Source organism: Perissodus microlepis, chromosome 1 (assembly GCF_051167445.1).
Source record: "Perissodus microlepis isolate ML-2025 ecotype Zambia chromosome 1, ASM5116744v1, whole genome shotgun sequence".
NCBI classification, from domain to species: domain Eukaryota; kingdom Metazoa; phylum Chordata; class Actinopteri; order Cichliformes; family Cichlidae; genus Perissodus; species Perissodus microlepis.
The window spans coordinates 6,235,079-6,254,947 of record NC_140461.1 but is presented as its reverse complement, the minus strand read 5'-3'; the positions used below and the strand labels follow the sequence as shown (position 1 = coordinate 6,254,947).

At 38.6% G+C, this 19,869-nt stretch overlaps 1 protein-coding gene across 1 annotated transcript in view; it reads left to right on the top strand.

Moving 5' to 3' along the window:
* The first annotated feature begins 4,621 nt into the window (after window positions 1–4,621).
* Window positions 4,622–19,869, top strand: part of abcc12 (ATP-binding cassette, sub-family C (CFTR/MRP), member 12) — a 31,544-nt gene continuing 16,296 nt past the window's right edge. The window contains exons 1-7 of the mRNA XM_084927916.1: window positions 4,622–4,736; window positions 4,939–5,090; window positions 5,171–5,317; window positions 5,510–5,657; window positions 6,748–6,993; window positions 7,565–7,738; window positions 8,685–8,832. Coding sequence (XP_084784042.1) covers window positions 4,686–4,736; window positions 4,939–5,090; window positions 5,171–5,317; window positions 5,510–5,657; window positions 6,748–6,993; window positions 7,565–7,738; window positions 8,685–8,832 — 1,066 coding nt within the window. The 5' untranslated portion in view covers window positions 4,622–4,685. The remainder of the gene's footprint in view (window positions 4,737–4,938; window positions 5,091–5,170; window positions 5,318–5,509; window positions 5,658–6,747; window positions 6,994–7,564; window positions 7,739–8,684; window positions 8,833–19,869) is intronic.

Sequence of the window (19,869 nt, the reverse complement as noted above, 5' to 3'; positions counted from 1 at the left end):
TTGAATGCATATGTGCAGTAGACATAATCAGGTGACCTCAATAAGTCACATGATGACCTATCGAGGTCACCTCACCCAATACCTCTGCTGATAATGATGTGATGATGTAATGATATACATGTGATGAGACATCACATGTATATCACATGTATATCTGTATTGATACAGACTAAGGAGGAATAATGCTTTATAAATGAATTAAGCACTTACTAATACTTTACTAATGCCCAATAGCGTGTCATTATTATTAAGTGTTACCACTGATTTTAAATGATTTGTCATTGTGACTAAGCTGTCCAGTTAGAACGAAGAATGGCAATCACCTCTAAACAGGCTAACCTTTGATCTCCATAAAAGTTACTTATGCAAGGCAGAGTAAAATGCTGCTTCACTGACTGTCAGTGTTGACTAGCAGCAGTGTGTCTCCCTTGTTCTCCACACAGAGGTATTGTTCAGATTATTTTAGATTAATTTAAATCATTCATTCAGACAGGAAAAGTTTCACTGTGTTTACTGTAAATTAGTTTAGCTCAGTTTTGATCTTTTTCGTTTGTGTTTGTATTTTATGATTGTCAGTTTTCATTGATTGTGTTTTATAGTTAACTTCATTTTTAAGAAATCATTACCAAAATAAATTACAGTTACTATTAATATTCTTAATGTTTATGTATTAATAATTTAGTTAGGAATAGTTAGTGGGGTTTTTTTATATGTTATTAGTTAGATGTTTCAAAAACAGCGCTGTAATCTGCATGTGCAGTGTTTAAGTTGATAAGATTTTAAGCTTAAACATATCTAAATGGTAAATGAACTGATTCAACAACATGCCTCATTCATCCATTCACACACCTATTATGTGTTTAAGTACTTTCTATCTAACATTCACACACATTCATACTCTGATGCATCACAGAGCAACTTGGGGTTAGTATCTTGCCCAAGGATATTTGGCATGCAGACTGGAAAAGCCTTGGATCGAACCAATAACCATCCGATTAGTAGAGGACCTGAAGTGTTGCTCTTCGCTGCTGTGATACATCTATCAAATGAATTAATTTTGATATTTCATCTTTTGTAATGGATGACACATTTCATCTTGAAATGTGTCATCCATTAAAATAGATGTTAATAATTGATGAGCTTGTCTTTAGCTGTCTGCTTCAACTGTTTACACATTGTTAGCTCCCCTGAGCCATGTGAGGGATTTTTGAATTTCTTTGTGGAAAAGGTGAATAATGCCAGGGCTCAGATAACACCACCTACTCTTTACCATTCAGCCCTTGTTCTTTGCTCTGTTGCTTTCTAACAGTTTGAGCCTGTAACTTTCTCTCTGTTTGTCATCTGAAGCCCTCAGGTTTCCCTATTGATGTTGCTCCACCTCGATTATTTAGAGAGGTCATTTCTACTCTTGGTCTATCTGTTCTTGCTATTATTAATACCAGTTTTTTATCTGGTACTTTTCCTAAAACCTTTAAGCATGCTACAGCTCAACCTCTGCTTAAGAAAAATAGCCCACTATTTTATCAAATTTTAGGCCTATTTGCAAGCTTACTCTTTTCTGTAAAATTCTGGAGAAAATTGCTTGTCAGTTGAAAACTTTTTCAATTAAAAAATAATGTCTTTGAGATTGCTTTTAAATCTCTGCATAGCACAGAATCTGCGTTGCATAGGGTTGTTAATGACATCCTCCTGGCTACAGATTCAGGATCATGTGATCTTGGTTCACCTAGACTTAACAGCTGCCTTTGACACAGTCTTTCGCAATATTTTACTATCTCGAATGGAACACTGCTACTGAGTCCGCAGTTCTTAATGTTTGGGGGAGAGAGTTCCACAGTCTTGGGGCCACAGTGGCAAAAGCTCTATCACCCTTAGTCCTCCTCTTAGTATTTTTTATAGCAAGTAAGCCCTGATCAGATGACTTCAAAGACCTGCTAGGGTCATAGGACTGTAGCAGATCAAAGATGTAGGCAGGTGCCAGTCCGTGCACAGCTCTGTAGGTCAAGACCAGGATCTTAAAATCGACTCTAAATTTAACAGGAAGCCAGTGTAACTGAGATAATAACGGTGTCACATGTGAGTACTTGGAGGATTTTGTCAAAAGCCTAGCTGCAGCGTTTTGCACAACCTGCAGACGATCCAGAAAACCTTTGCTTAGACACATAAACAGCGAATTACAATAATCCAAGCGTGACGAAATAAATGCATGTATAGCAATCTCGAGTTCAGAGCGAGATAAAATCGGGCTTACCCTAGCCACATTTTTTAAATGATGAAAAGAAGACCAAACCAGAGATTTCACATGCCCATCCAATGTGAGACTCGAGTCAAAGGTGACACCTAAATTCCTGATAGAGGATTTAACATAAAGTGAGAGAGGACCAAGGGCTTTCACTATCTGCGATAGAAACCTATCAGGGGCGCATACGAGGACTTCGGTTTTCCCCTCGTTGAGTTGGAGGAAATTTGCAGCCATCCAACGTTTGATCAAATCTAAGCAATCATTCAGACGCTGAAGCTTAGATAAATCCTCGGGCATAAAAGAAACGTACAACTGAATATCATCAGCATAACAATGATAAGAAATGTCCTCAAAAGAGCCCATTATATGCTGGAGGGGGAGAAGATAAATTAAAAACAATAAAGGCCCCAAGACTGACCCTTGAGGGACACCATACGTAAGGGAGGTAGAGGATGACCTAAAATCGGAGACTGCCACAGAAAAGGATCGGTGATGGAGATTCAATTCAATTCAATTCAATTCAATTCAATTCAATTCAATTCAATTCAATGTTATTTATATAGCGCCAAATCACAACAAAAGTCGCCTCAAGGCGCTTCATAGATACAGAGAAAAACCCAACAATCATATGACCCCCTATGAGCAAGCACTTTGGCGACAGTGGGAAGGAAAAACTCCCTTTTAACAGGAAGAAACCTCGGGCAGAACCAGGCTCAGGGAGGGGCGGCCATCTGCTGCGACCGGTTGGGGTGAGAGAAGGAAGACAGGATAAAAGACATGCTGTGGAAGAGAGACAGAGGTTAATAACAGATATGATTCAATGCAGAGAGGTCTATTAATACATAGTGAGTGAGAAAGGTGACTGGAAAGGAAAAACTCAATGCATCATGGGAATCCCCCGGCAGCCTACGTCTATTGCAGCATAACTAAGGGAGGATTCAGGGTCACCTGGTCCAGCCCTAACTATATGCTTTAGCAAAAAGGAAAGTTTTAAGCCTAATCTTAAAAGTAGAGATAGTGTCTGTCTCCCGAATCCAAACTGGAAGCTGGTTCCAGAGAAGAGGGGCCTGAAAACTGAAGGCTCTGCCTCCCATTCTACTTTTAAATAGTCTAGGAACAACAAGTAAGCCTGCAGAGCGAGAGCGAAGTGCTCTAATAGGGTGATATGGTACTACAAGGTCATTAAGATAAGATGGGGCCTGATTATTTAAGACCTTGTATGTGAGGAGCAGGATTTTGAATTCAATTCTGGACTTAACAGGAAGCCAATGAAGGGAAGCCAAAACAGGAGAAATATGCTCTCTCTTTCTAGTCCCTGTCAGTACTCTTGCTGCAGCATTTTGGATTAGCTGAAGGCTTTTCAGTGAGTTTTTTGGACATCCTGATAATAATGAATTACAGTAGTCCAGCCTGGAAGTAATAAATGCATGAACTAGTTTTTCAGCGTCACTCTGAGACAGGATATTTCTAATTTTAGAGATGTTGCGCAAATGGAAGAAAGCAGTCTTACATATTTGTTTAATATGTGCGTTGAAGGACATGTCCTGGTCAAAAATGACTCCAAGGTTCCTCACAGCGTTACTGGAGGCCAAGGTAATGCCATCCAGAGTATGAATCTGGTTAGATACCATATTTCTAAGATTTTCAGGGCCGAGTACAATAACCTCAGTTTTATCTGAATTAAGAAGCAGAAAGTTAGCGGCCATCCAGGTCTTTATGTCTTTAAGACATTCCTGCAGTTTAACTAATTGGTGTGTGTTATCTGGCTTCATGGACAGATAGAGCTGGGTGTCATCGGCATAGCAGTGAAAATGTATGCTATGTCTTCTAATGATGCTGCCTAAGGGAAGCATGTATAATGTAAACAGAATTGGTCCTAGCACTGAACCCTGTGGAACTCCATAATTAACCTCAGTGTGTGAAGAGGACTCTCCATTTACATGCACAAATTGGAGTCTATTAGATAGATATGATACAAACCACTGCAGTGCAGTACCTGTAATACCTACAGCATGTTCTAATCGCTCTAATAGGATATTATGGTCAACAGTATCGAACGCTGCACTGAGGTCTAGCAGGACAAGCACAGAGATAAGAGGAGAACCACTCTAAAGCAGTTCCAGATACACCAACCCATTTTTTCAGCCTTTCAATGATTCTTAAATGGACATTCTAGCTTCATGGAGGATTTCAGCTGCTTACCAGTTCACAGCCTTTTTTTGTTTTATTTTTGTTTCACAACGCATTAAATGTTTTGAGTGAGTAACAGGTCTGGACTTAAGGCAGGGCAGTTTAAAACCAGCATTATATGTGTGATGTATTACAGCCTCCTGTTTCTGATTCTGGTAAATAATGCTCTTAAATTAGACATTTCTACTTGAATTATCATGTTGGTTAGTATCATTTCAACTTTGTGGTTTGGTCTCTTTTAACATAGAACAAAATGAAGAAAAAATATTCTCTGGAGGAGAATGGCACTCGAAGACTCTCCTTTGTAAGTACTAAACAAACAGCAAATTTACACGTTGCTTTTACTTCCTGACATCTTTTCCATCATCCACATCCTGCTTTCCTTTTAGATGCTTAGCTAATTTCAGACATTTAGCTATTGACTAAGGCACAACCTCAGTCTTTCATCCACTCTGCTTTTTTTACTGGTTGTCTTATACTTTCTTTTTGCTTTTTTGACTGTTTAGGCAGACGATGGTGTCCAGTGGCGAACTGGATCTGAGATCATCAATCCAGATGATCCTTGTGTGCACAGCTGTGAAATGGATCACCCTTCCTCATTTAGGAAATATCAGCAGAGCTTGCAGATGCTCAAGCCCTTGCGTTTTTCCTCACCACAGTCAGTGTCAATATCAAACTTGATCGTTTAGATGAACTTAGATAATATTTTATGTCATTTTATGTCTGCTTTATATTTAGGCCCCACCCTGTGGACAATGCAGGTTTCCTGTCCTTCATGACTTTTGCCTGGATGACCCCCATGATGTGGTCCATTTTTAGGAATAAGCTGGACATCTCCGAGCTAAAGTTGTCTCCTTTTGATATTGCTGACACCAGTGCACAAAGGTCTTTTCTCTTCATATTATATTCAGATTTAAACACAACATATCCAAAAATCAGTCAGGGGGATCACAGTCAAAATCCAAAGACATAGTGACAGTTGGAAAAGTACTTGAAATTTACTAAGTACCTATAATATTTTTTTTTTTTAAAAACAGACTACTGGGTGATTAGGTCCTGATTGTAAGTGTCTGGCAGGTTTCAGAGACTCTGGGATGAAGAAGTGGCAAAGAGGGGTCTGGAAAAAGCCTCACTGGTTCGTGTGGCCTTTCACTTTCAACGAACCAGGCTGATTGTTTCTGTCATTATTGGTATTCTTGTCATGGTTTCAGCATTTTTGGGCCCGGTGAGTCATCATCTCTGTGTTTCATGTTCTTAGATATTAGAACATGAACAATCCCAGCTGTATACAGTGGAAACCAGTTTTGTCCAAAGGCATTTCTGCCATTTCTAAATGTCGCATCTGAGCAATTTAGAGAGGAACCATCTCATCAAGTCATCTGAAGGTGCACATAAGTAAAAAAAACAAACAAACAATGATTTTAATCTCAGATCTTGTGATGAAAGTACATTTTGTTCTGAAAAGTAGTACCTGAAAGTGTAGCAATATATAATAACTAATATGTACATCTGTGGTGAAGTTTACATACACTCATCACGGGGATGAATGTCACGGTAATTCTGTGCCTCTTTTATTTTCTTTGAACTGTTTCATTTTTCAGGGTGGAACTATTGTACAGCACACATCATTAATGACTTTAAAAATTGGGTGCGTAAGTTTGAAAACATTTCAGATTTTTTCAAATCCCCACAGGGTTAAAAGTATACCTACAAGCCTAAATATATACTTACACTGATTTTTTGTTAAATTTCCCGAGCAATTTGCACCTCAGCTAGATGCTTTTGGTAGCCATCATCAAACTTCAATACTTTTCTTCACAGAACTAGTACAGTTCATTTAAATTGGTTGATTTTCTGGCACAGACCCAGATCATTGTCCTATTGAAAAAAACAACTTTGTCCAAGTTTTTACCATGTATCTGTTAAGATGAAGTTGAAAAATTTGGAGATGGTCTGTACATTGTGCAGGGAAACAGCTTCATAGCATTATGCCTCCATTGCCTTGCTTGACAGCTGGTACAGTGTTCTTAGCTTTGAGAGTTTCTGCTTTACTCCTCTAAAAGTATCTCTTGTTATTGTGGCCAAATAGCTCAGTCTTGCTCTTGTCTGACCGTGTAATTTGTTCATGGATGGCATTCGACTTGTCCATGTGGGCAGCTGCAAATTTCAGTCGAACCTGAATGTGTCGATTTTGCAGCAGGGTCTTCGTTCTTTCTCTGCACCCTCTCAGTCCATGGTGATATAAAATATGTAATTTGATCTTAAAGATTCATGTTATTTAAGTGTCACTAACCATTTTCTCCCTGTTCTTTCAGGCTGTACTGATCAGCATGATCTTGAATTATATTGAAAACCCAGAGGAGTCCGTGTCCAACACAGTGTCCTATGGTGTTGGTTTGTCCATTGGTCTGTTCACCACAGAATGTTGCAAAGCTCTCCTATTATCCTTGCTGTGGGCAATAAACCTGCGCACAGCAGTGAGATTGAAAGGGGCTTTCTCTACAGTGGCTTTTCAGAAAATCATATCGCTGCGGGTATACAGCGGTGTTTCAATGGGAGAGGTAAAGACTAGTTCTCACTTCTATGGTAAATGCAATATAGCCACATTTGTCTGAGAAAGTTTTAATGCTCTTGTAATTGATTCTAAAGTAATTTTATCCACTTGTACAATATTCTTACAGCTGATAGCCTACAGAGGCCAGTGTAACAAAAATATGCTAATGTCTTTTTTAGCAAAGATTTCATTTTTGCTTTAAAAAACTTTGACATTGCTTTCACCCACACTGTAGTGGAACAAACTTGGATGTGGGGTGCTGTTTGTGTCCATGGTAGACATTAGTGGACCAGATGTAATGTCTGCTATAGACATCTGTGAACATGAAAAGCAACCCTTGTTTGTCTTTGTTGCTATATTCTATCTTGAGTGAGCATGCTTTATATTTTGACGTGTATACATATGTTTTACATGTTTTTAATATCTCATGTATTCTTCTTTCTATCCCTCCATAATGTATTATAAATTATCTTGTGAGTCAATAGTGTTACAAATAATTTGAACTTTTTTTGACATAAAAGAAATTTGTTTTGATGCAATTCCTAATTAACTTTTCTTCATATCTTTCTGCTGCCTAGATGATTAACGTTTTGACCAGTGATGGCCAGAGAATGTTCGAGGCTGTAGTGCTTGGGAGCTTTGTGCTGTCTAGCACAGTGCTCTATGTTTTGTGTGTTGTCTACACATGCTACATCCTGGGCTACACCGCACTGACTGGAATCTTCACATACCTGATTTTTGTCCCTGTACAGGTCTGTGTATATTTCACATAAATCTGACATATTTTTACATTAGAAGCTGTGAAAAGAAAGTTGGTTCTTATTTTAACTTAAAATAGTGGAAAGTTAGCAAATCCAAATTTTGGAAATTGTATGCTTATATGCTATATTTTCGAATTTGATGTTAGCAACAGAAATGATTTTAACCTTAATGTTGTAAAGGATTTGTATATTCCTGGGAGCTGTTTTGTTCAGGACAATATGTTCTTGTAGAATTTCCCACTATAATTCTGACCCAGGAAAAGGGAAAAACAAGGGCTCAATTAAAAGTCCTAATGTACTGCCTAGGGAAAAGCTTTTGCACCTTGTGCATAGTGATAGTGTAGAGAGGCAAAATTACATAAATTACATCATTGTTCAAAAATGTTTGACCTATTTTGTGGCTAGGGTCCTGGAAGAGGTTCCCTGTGGAGACTCCATAGTTCTTTAGGAAGCTTGATCAGGGGGAGGTGTTTGCAAGAATGCAAATAGTTTGTTTTTATACCAGCAACTCTTTTTTGCTAGCATAAAATTCTTAATATCTAAAACCTAATACTGACCAATAATGAAATATAAGTATGTGTTTAATATGAGCTAATGAAAAATAATGGCAAATACTAATGTTGCAAAAACCAGACAAACAAAAATAATCAAAAAAACAAAACAAAAAAAAACTGCACAAATGAGGTTTGTAACAATAATATAATAATAACAATAAAAATAAGAATAAGAACAATAAGAACAAAATATTATATCACAAAAAATTGGGGAATATAGAACGGTATGCTTTACCTTTCTATAAACTCATTTCCTTGTTTAGTAAGCTGCTAAGATAGCAAAACTGTGATTTTTCTGTGTTTTTCTTATATTATCCCAAATATATTACTTTGCTTCTTATTAACCTTAGTCACTCACAATGTATTTTTCTTGATTTTTGTAGATTTTCTTGGCCAAGCTCATAAATAAATTCAGATGGAAGTCCTTATTGATAACGGACAGCAGAGTTCGCACAATGAATGAGATTCTCAACAGTATAAAGCTAATCAAGATGTACGCGTGGGAAGATTCTTTTGAGAAGACGATTACAGGTATGTCAAGCTGTTTCATGTTGATATTTTTTTAATCAGTATGTCAAATATCAAGGAAATATTCATACACACCAATTTGTTTAAAAACAAAATCAGCAAACATATAGTCACAATGGTATGTATGGGCATCCTTATGTACAGTTGTGATCAGAAGTTCAGATGCTTTTGGTCACCATCATCAAGCCTAGCCCCAAGAGGGTTGAGGTTAGGGCTTTAAGCTTCTGGACTGGTCTTCTGAATGTTAGTCTAATTTATCCATTGCAAAACCAATTTTGTGCCAAAGTGGAAGAATTTGGAGGTACCACTGGCCACAAAAGAACCCCGGGCAATGATGCTTTACAGCTCGTACTATTATCTTAGGTTTGAAAGCCTCATCTTTACTTCTCTAAACGTATCTCTTATCACCGTGGACAAATAACTCAATCTTTGTCTTGTCTGACCATAAAACCTTTTTTCCAGAGGGCATTTGGCTTGTACATGTGCAAATTTCAGTCAAGTCTGAAGGTGTCGATTTTGAAGCAGGGGCTTCTTTCTTGGTTGGCAGCCTCTCAGTCCATGGAGCTATAACTCACTTCACTGTGAAAACTGATGTCGATGTTCTTGTACTTAGAATTGTTTGAAATGATGATCTTGGAATCTGCGTCTTGTGTAAATCAATACTTCTCTTTCTGAGATCTTCACTGAGTTCTTTCTCTTCCCCATTGTTCTGAGTATTGGTCCGTCCAATGATTGTTGTTAATGAAATCCTTTTTATGCTGGCAAAAAGAACCTAAAAGTTGCCATTAATCATTATCACTAACGAGATAATAATAGGTTTTGGTCCAGTCAAGTGAAAACACATTGTAGAACCATCAACACCGTCATTACATCCCAAAGACAGAACTGTTTAAAGAAATAGTTAAAGCCCTAAATTACAATGACATTCATGAGTGTATGTAAACTTCTGACCGCAACTACAGATCTATAATGAGTAAGGTGACCTCATGTCTAACTAATCCATACACTTTTATGTACCTCTCACAAGAATATCTATTTGTTAGACTCTGTTAAGGTTCAAATATTGAGGAGGAGAGTAAAAACAACCATGGTCCAGAAGAGCTTGGTCAAACAATTGATTTTAATGTCCACACGCAGCGTGGGGAGATGTACAATCCGAAACACCAGCTGTAGATCTCCACCCAAAAAGACACTTCAGATTGCTTTTGATTAATCAGGGTTAACGCCCCCTCATGCGTCATCCGATACAATATATGCATACGTCAAATCAAAACCACAATGACTTTTAACACAGTTTGAAAAGAACATTGTTTTCGTCTCCACGGCAGGTGCATCCTGTCACTCGTCCTGCCCGCGCTTATCTTCTGGAACATCAGCAATAGTTCTGCAACAAACTGTCACTCATGCAGGCACAATTTTGCAGTCAGATTAAACTTTCACCTATAAATGAGTCTATCTACAGTGTGTGTGTGTGTGTGTGTGTGTGTGTGTGTGTGTGTGTGTGTGTGTGTGTCTCGACCTTAGATGCTCTCTGGTTAGTTTCAGTTTCACAAACACACGCAAAAGCCTCCAGTTTCCTGTCAGCCTGCAACCTAGTTCTTTCACACTCTAGGCCTCTCCCATACAAACCATAAAACAACATTTTAAAAGCTTATAAGATTATAAAAAGCATTCAAAAGCATTGAGGATTATAAATTCAACTCCACAGTTTAAAGTATTTATAACTGCACCTGTAATAATTGGGTGCCAATATGTTTAAACATCTAAATGCAATATCAATACTGTAAACTGTATTATTAATGCAATGGTAATGATGATGATGATGATTAACAATAGCAGTAAAATAATTTCCCTGATCTCCACACTCCCTCTTTTGACCCTCTTTTCCTAAAAAGAGGGTCACCACACTTTACTTGTGTCATTGCTCTGACCCTCTCTAGCAGTCTTGTGGCTCAGCCAATCAGACAACAACCTCCTGTCATCTAAGTGGTCCAGTAATAAAACGCAAGCTCCCCCTTAAAAACACTCCATGCGTGAGATTAGGTTTTTTCTGGGTCCCTCTCTTGTGGTCCGTCAGGTCTCGGGCCTCCAGGATCCTCACACCCTTTGGTCGCCGAGACCTCTTGTAAAGGGAACAAAACACCTTTTCCTTCGCCTCCCTAACTTATCATGTTTGGGACTCTTTAATCAAAAGCACGATCCTAATTATCTTCTCCCTTATCTGATCATCAACATCCTGTACACAAAACTGTCGCTGCTGCAAGTGCCTCCACTCTGACCTAAAAGTCACCTTTCACAATAGATCACAAGCAAATCATTATAAGCGCCTATTCTGCTGAAAGATCAAAGAGAAAACAACCATTTTAATCAATTAGGTTTAAGCATATAAGCAATTACTCATGCGTAAATTTTATCATAGCCAAAAGCTGCCTAAAAAGAACTCCTGTGTGTTAACACCAACTTCATTTTAAAACTCACCTTTCCTGTGTTATGACCTGTTGTTGATATAGCATCTTCATTTCATGTTGCTCCTCTATAAACTTTAGTTGACTTCTACAGTGGCCTCTTTTGTTAATGGCACAAATTATATCAACAAGTTTATCCTCTTTCAGCATTAACAACACATAAGACACCTGTGGATCTGCATGTGTTATTTCGGTACTTTACACGTCACACAGTTTCATTACAAGCAAAATTTCATTTCAGTTCCTCTTTTCTATCACTTGTTGCTAGGCCAGCCTCACATTCAGTTATAAGCTAAATGAATTTCAGGCCTTTGGCCTGACAGGTTTATGGATTCTATGTGTTTGTAAGCATGTGCGGCCTTCTATGCTCTAAGTCTCCCTCAATATATCAACTGAGACATTGCGCTCAGTGAAGCTTACAACCTTCAATAGACTGGGCATCAACTCTGTTAATGAGCGCAATGTGTAAAAAATCATTTCTACGTATAAGCTCTCTCCTCTATCCTAAAAATAAATCTATGTAATATCTGTATGTGTAAGCCTACATTATAACCACTTCTTCTAGAAATCAAAAAGAAATCAAACATTTTCTACTCCTACAATCTTCACTAGTTTTCCCCAAAGCATATCTTTTTGTCAAAGTGTCCCGCAATTTCCCTCTAAGTTTTGTATACAGCTTCTTTTAAACGCATTTTATCTTCTAAACAGGATTCAGTTCACTTTAATCCTCTAACCTTAACATAAAAAATAACAATTTCTGCCTCAGTTTTACCATATCTAAATTATCAAAAACTCCAAAAGTTATAACATAATCCTAAACCCATTTCAAATTAAACCTTAAATTCCCCCTTTTTTGACACATCTCATGTGTCAAACTAAAAATGCTTCATATCATCTCTCAAAACACCTCAGCAATCCTCCTCTCAGGTATATCTGTTCCGTCTAGGGATGGGTATCGTTTAGGTTTTATCCGATACCAGTACCAAACCGGTACTTTTGAAACGGTGCCGGTGCTTAAACGGTGCTCAAAACGGTGCTTAAAGAATGGAGAACACAAAATTGGTCCAAAAACCTCTCATGTTTAGCTGTTTTTTTGTAAAAAGATAACAATGTTAGCCTTTTCTGCAGCTATAGGGCATATATGGTATCACTCTTGGCTGGAAGCAGTGCTTAAACAATGGAAAAAACACAAACTTTGTCCAAAAACCTCTCATGTTTAACTGTTTTCCACTTTTTCTTTGGTCATTTTAGCCTTTTTGGCCAGGGTGAAGGGAGTATCTGCCATGAAACAAGAAGACAGCCGCATGTAACTAGTTTGCTAGTTCACCTTACATGCATTAATGTAATAAAGTGTTTAGCGTACTCAACGTAAATTACACACGAACAACATTAAGCTACTCGCGCAGAGAAGAACGGCTGCTGCTGCTGCCATCATCATCCGTCATCATTTCTGCTACACTGGCAGGGCTAGGGGCCAGGACTCTCCTCTTCGGGTTTTTGGGGGATGTTGCTAACTCCAGGTCCGATAACAGGCACCACACCCGCAGTAGATGTGCACCGTGTGAGGGCTCGCAGCAAGCTATCAAATACGGCGCATTTCTCGGCTTTAAAAAAAAAACGCTATACGTCGCCAGGTGTTTCATCAGATTCGAGGTGTTACCTCCTTTGCACAGTATCACCTTAAAGCACTTGTTGCAGGCTGCTGAGTTTGCATCTTTTGCTGTGAAGTACAGCCAGACTTTGACGCTTCGCCTTGGGCATTTTAAACCTGTAGCTGTGCTCTAAAAGAACGTACGTACCTGGGCCCGCCTACTATCCTCGGAAACGTAAAATGATTGGCTAGAATCTAAAGTGTATCACATCTCAGGGGGGAAAAAAAAGCACCGAAATGAAGCACCGAAATGTGTGCTGCTTTTCGGTCTGGTTACTACCGTTTATGTCAGAACCGGTGCCATCATGGCACCGGATACCGGTACCCATCCCTAGTTCCGTCCCTGCAAAACTGTGTTTAAGGAATGAAATCAAGTTAATCATCATGTCACATCTTTTCGAACTCCTGGCTCCATCCAGAGCCTGCATCCTTGGAACTTCCTAAAAACAAAACCTGAACTTCACATTTCATACTCAGTTTCCCCACTTATGATCCAATCTGTGTTATAAAAATAAACTTAAAACAGAACAGTTATCAGTCATGTGTTTCTTCAGTTAATGGTAACATGAGTTATATCAAAAATGTCTCCCCTTTAGCATATGGCATTCTCCCACCCATATAACGTAATACCATAATCTAACCCCAGTCAATAAAACTGAAATTTTGTCAAAGCAAACATCAGCAACCCAAAATCAGCATCCCCAAAATTAAGTCTTCCACTCCTCCTGCTTATGGCAAAAGCAAAGCAAAGTATACCCTTTCTCTTTCTGGCATGGCAAATTGTTTGTCCACATTTACTCATCCCAACTTTACTCCAGTCACACACATTCACTCACATGCATTCATACCAGGTATTGCTAATAGTGGAGACTCCTGCGCAAGTAATCAGATTCTCCACCCTCAGCAAAATGAGCTCATTCATTTGTTTTATTTGTCATAGGAAAATAGTTCTTTATGCTTTTGGACTGGATTGACTCGCTACAATCCTTTTAGACAGGGACTTACGACCTGATTAGGTCCCCACAGGTAGCCTTCTCCTTAGCCAGTTGTAATCTGTAAAGCCCACCTTATATTTGCTCTCCCGAGAATTTTCAGCACTGCTATTCACTGTTCCAGGCCTGCTTAGAACAAAAATGAGAAAAAAGAGAGCTGATTATTAGCTCATCAAAGCACAAAGCAAAATCACCTGACAGGTTTTCTAAGTGCACTGTTACAAAAATAATGGGCCCCTCTTAGACATGTCCATGTTTAATAAAACTCCCTATATTAAAACAAGAAAACAACCCAAACCTAACTGACAGAATCAACCCATCACTACAACAACAACCTCAAAAATCTTAAAAACACAAAAGTTTTACCACCAGAGTCCTGACACTTCCAGGTCAACTCACATAATTTCACCTCCTCAATACACCAAAAATCTTGTTAAATCCACACAATTTGCACACAACAATCGCCCCCTTTATGCACTTTAACATACTTAGATTCAGCATAAGATATAAACCCAATACAACAACGTATCATCACTAAACTATAAATTTCCTATCCAAATCTGCACTTCTGAACAGTCTGCTATGCTTCCTCTCCTGAAAGCCTCAGTCACACACACACACAGGAAGCTTCTTCGTCATCACTCACTCCAGCTAATTTGCATACTGAGTCATATCTCAAGAAGTTGCCGTAACAAGAGAAATATATGTTTAAACCTTACCACATTATTGAATTGTTTTCATTTTCTTTCTATACTAATCACTTGCTTTGATCCATCAGTACAAGAGCACTCCTAAGTCACTCTTATAAAAACTACTTTAATCGCTTTTCTTTTTCCATAACTCACTCCCTTTGTCATATAGCTTCTTTGAGTTATTCCTCAACTTCAAGCCCCAAGTGTATTTTATTAAACATTCACACCATTTTCACACTCATACAAGTAGCAAGCTGATTTTCATTGCGTATGTTTGTGTTCTTAGCCAGGTTTAATCAATGTCTATGCATTAATCTTCATGAGCTTGTCCTTGTAAGGTTAATGCATTTTCTGTTTGTGTATGTGATTTTGCATATCTTGCTTTTGCAGTGTTTCAGACTCCTTCACAATTCTCCCCTTAAGCAGTCAGTTTTCTCTTTCCCCAAAATTTGCTAACCCAAATTTTAATTTTCCACCTTAAATAACAGCATCCCTTGTCTCCAGCCACGAGTTAGAGCTTGCTTGTCAGGTTCAGGGACACATGGCGCTGTAAACAATTCAACCAGAAACTTGCCTTAACATGTCCAGTGATGTTAACCTATAACTTTCTTCCGACCGCTGCATGTGGAAAATTGATCCAGGTCTGCTTTGCCCCTGAAAATAACACAACTGAGACATTTTCATTATTATCATGAGTGCTTAAACTACCCGTTTCTCTCTCTCTCTGGTCAGAAATACTAACTTATGACATGTATGTGAATGCAAGCATGTTCTTCCTTGCATTTTTATGTATTCATGTTAATGTTTAGTGTGTGTAAGCTGTTTCTTCATTGCCTTTTATGTTATGTGATCATGGTAATGGAGTGTAAGCTGCTTTCTTCTTTGCAATGGTATGTTATAATCAGGTTTAATTCATGCATCTTTTCACTGAGTTCTGAATTCAAACTATCTCACTTCTGATTCTTTCCAAAGATAATTTCACATGTAACAATTTGTGTATGTGTGTTTTCTATTTTTGTTTACCTCTTTGTTGTGATCTTGTGGACATCTCTAAACCATCATGAGTTCAGGCTTCAATTTCAACCCAATTATACCCTATATTCTCGCAGTCGAACTCGTCTGGGCTTCACCTCTCACTGGTCCTTTTTTCCTCACAGTGTCCTGTGTGGCCTTCAAGTCTCCAGCAAACACAGTCTGTTTCTTCTCTGTTTCTTCTCCGTTGATCTTTTCAGTATTTTCCTTTTAGATTAAGTCCCAGCCTGGCAAAATATCACATTCAGTGCCTTCAAACAGTCATGTCACACTGGCCATACCAGCCTGCAGTTCACCGTGCATGTTTTCATCACGTAGTTTCTTCCTCTCTGTTGATCCTTTCAGTCGTCTCTTTCAAGATTACTCCAAGCATGGCAAATCTGAAAATCAGTGTCCAGTGCTTTCCCACAGTTCATTATCCCACTGTTCAACTGCCCAGCCTGTAATTCACAGTACATGTTGCATCACGTGCTTTTCTTACATGCTGCTGCTGGTGTCGTCAGTGTTAATGGTTCAGTTGCACTGTCTTTTGCCTGCTGTTAATTCTTCAAGTCCACAATGTTCTGTCGGTCTTCATCAGGATATGAACTGTCCTTTGAGCTTCTTCTCAGGATGGGGACACAGTGAGAGGTCAAGCTGTAAAAAATTTAGCCAAAGACTGGCCTGTTTTCCCCCCAATTCTGTTAATCTATGGTTTTGCCGCTGTACTCAACGTTCCAGGTAGAGAGAAGTCCACCTGTATTGACACACTAAAGCATACAATTAGCATCCTTTTCATTTCTTTTCTTAAAACCTCCATGTGCTTCATATGCCTAGAGCTTAACTCGTCTGTTTTTCTCTCTGGGTGCTCACTTGTCACAGTGAGTCTCCTTTTATGGGCATGCAAAGTTCCTGTCACACACACCATTTCCTGTCACACACACAGCTGCTCAGAGCCATATTTTCTGCTTCTCTTTCCTATTTTACAGCCTAATCAAACTCTTTAGTTCTACTAAGTCTTGATCTAAAAACAATGCACCCTTATTTCACGCACACACTCTTTTAAATATACTAAATTCTTTGCATTTGTCAGCATTCACATCACAGTCACTCTACTATGAACCCTCTTTTGTTAATATTACGTATTTATTATTTGGTACGAACCACACAGAATCATTCAAATCCAGTACTCACCACAACATTCACACAGTTAAAATCACTCAAAATACGCTTTCCTAAGAGTATTTTAGACATGCTTTTCATAATCAGAAAGAGCAAGTCAAAGAAAAAACAATTGAAACCTCTATTAATTCTCACAGCACACACAAGAAATTGAAAAAATAAAACACACCAGCATTTATTGCTGGAGAGAGGTTACTACTGAAAGTAATATGTTAGTCTTAAGTATATACAATGCACTCAATATATTTATATATCTATATCCAAACTCAGTCAATTACTATACATCCACTACGGCAACTCAAAAGTTTATTTATAACCCTCTAATAAACATAAATGGCGTCTTAAACACACATTCAACAATGTTTGCAGCAGTATTTGTAAAACCAACTATGGTTTAAACAGTTCACTGCTTACTAATTTGCATTTTCACACACACCGTCTAAAAATAGCAGCAGGCATTCAGTGCATTGCTGACTCGACTCACAACCTCCTCTCACACTAAACTCTCTTATTTTATATTACAAAGACGTCTTATATTTACAACCACTGTCAGGCCTGACATTTTTAACACCTACACAATTCGACAAATTTACTATAACCGTTTAAACGGACAAACCGCAGGTTTTTTGCGATCAATTCACCAGTATCAGACTCTAACTGTTTCTGGTCTAATCTCTAAAATCCCTAACTCAATTTAAAAGTGTCCAACACCCAAGGTCCAACCTTTGCTGCCCAAAAAAAGCGCATACCACCGTTCCAAACGGTAAGGAGAGTCTAACTCCTAGTTATTCTGGAGTGCCCCAAGCTCCACAGTGACCAACTGACTATCCCTCTTCGAGGACAATGCCTAAGCGTCCTTGGCATTGGCAAGCGTTACCAATGCGCTTCCTAGCAGCCACACTGCCGTTCTTAAAAAAATTATAATACTTTGAAACAACAGTCAACACCCCAAAACAAGTGTATGACTGACGCAGATCTAACCTGATGACCAATGGGGACTTTAACCCACAAAATGACCAATTCCCTAACTTTCCTACTTGGGACTTTAACCCTTTAGGGACTTTAACCCTTTCACTGTTTTCCTTTTTTCCTTTCTTTAGGGACTTTAACCCTTTAAACTTCAACTTTCAACTCCCATGAGATTTTCACCAAAATCAAAACAGACATTTACCGGCAATTTTTACTGAATAGACATTTAATTTTATCATCCAATTCAGCACACTTCTGATAAAATCAACAGGCCTGTGCCTACCTCTTTTATAAAGGCGCCTGTCCACTCAGTTCGATTGCCGGGTCACGCCTGCCCGTCTGAACACCATGGACCATCGAATTTCTCCGTCTACACCTCCAACTCTCTCCCTCCTCAACCACCGGACGAAGCCCCCAAATGTTAAGGTTCAAATATTGAGGAGGAGAGTAAAAACAACCATGGTCCAGAAGAGCTTGGTCAAACAATTGATTTTAATGTCCACACGCAGCGTGGGGAGATGTACAATCCGAAACACCAGCTGTAGATCTCCACCCAAAAAGACACTTCAGATTGCTTTTGATTAATCAGGGTTAACGCCCCCTCATGCGTCATCCAATACAATATATGCATACGTCAAATCAAAACCACAATGACTTTTAACAGTTTGAAAAGAACATTGTTTTCGTCTCCACGGCAGGTGCATCCTGTCACTCGTCCTGCCCGCGCTTATCTTCTGGAACATCAGCAATAGTTCTGCAACAAACTGTCACTCATGCAGGCACAATTTTGCAGTCAGATTAAACTTTCACCTATAAATGAGTCTATCTACAGTGTGTGTGTGTCTCGACCTTAGATGCTCTCTGGTTAGTTTCAGTTTCACAAACACACGCAAAAGCCTCCAGTTTCCTGTCAGCCTGCAACCTAGTTCTTTCACACTCTAGGCCTCTCCCATACAAACCATAAAACAACATTTTAAAAGCTTATAAGATTATAAAAAGCATTCAAAAGCATTGAGGATTATAAATTCAACTCCACAGTTTAAAGTAGTTATAACTGCACCTGTAATAATTGGGTGCCAATATGTTTAAACATCTAAATGCAATATCAATACTGTAAACTGTATTATTAATGCAATGGTAATGATGATGATTATTAACAATAGCAGTAAAATAATTTCCCTGATCTCCACAACTCCCTTCATTACAAGTTGAAGCAGTCATCTGTAGGGATGGGTATTGATAAGATTTTCACGATTCCGATTCCATTTTCGATTCTGTTTAACGATTCGATTCTTTATCGATTCTCTTATCGATTCTTTTTAAAAAAGGAGAACACTAAGGTCGATTAGCTTAGAACTTTGTTTTATATCTTCTCTTTGAACAAGATAGAAATTTAGGAGTAACATGGCCTTACAAACCCAACAGTGAGATCTTAAGAGATCCACAGCCTACGGCTCTTCAATGGGGTGTCACAGGGTCCCCAGGAAAAAAAAAATGTAAATGTAAAATAATAAAATAAATATTCTTCTGTAGCAATAACAAAGTATAACATAAATTATTCAGTAGCAATTACACAAGAATATTCAGTAATGTCCCTGCCTACAATTAAACACATTCACTTACCAAAAATCATCTGCTGTGGCAAATGGGTTCAAGCCTTTGAACACAAACTTAGTCACTGCTCGGTGACATTCGTCTATCCTGGCCTGAAAGGAGAAGCTACCGGTAGACTGCAGCGAGAACTGCCAGCATCTGAGCCAGACTCTGTCTGTCTGTCTCATCACGGTCACCTAAATGCACAGTAATGGCAGGTTTTGTAAAAAGGCAGATCGCGCTAACATAATATGCACTGTTAGTTGATTATTTACCTGCCGCATTAATGGGAGAGGACGTGCAAACGTTACCGCTGCTGCTGGGTTGAGATTCACGAGTCCAGAGCGGAATTAAAAACACGACATTCATTTAAGGTCATCACGTGTTTTGTGAGCAAATGGCTTTGCATATTCATAGTGTTTCCTCCGTTAAATGAAATATCTACTTTGCAAGTATTGCAAGTTGCCCTGTTGTCATCCATTCTC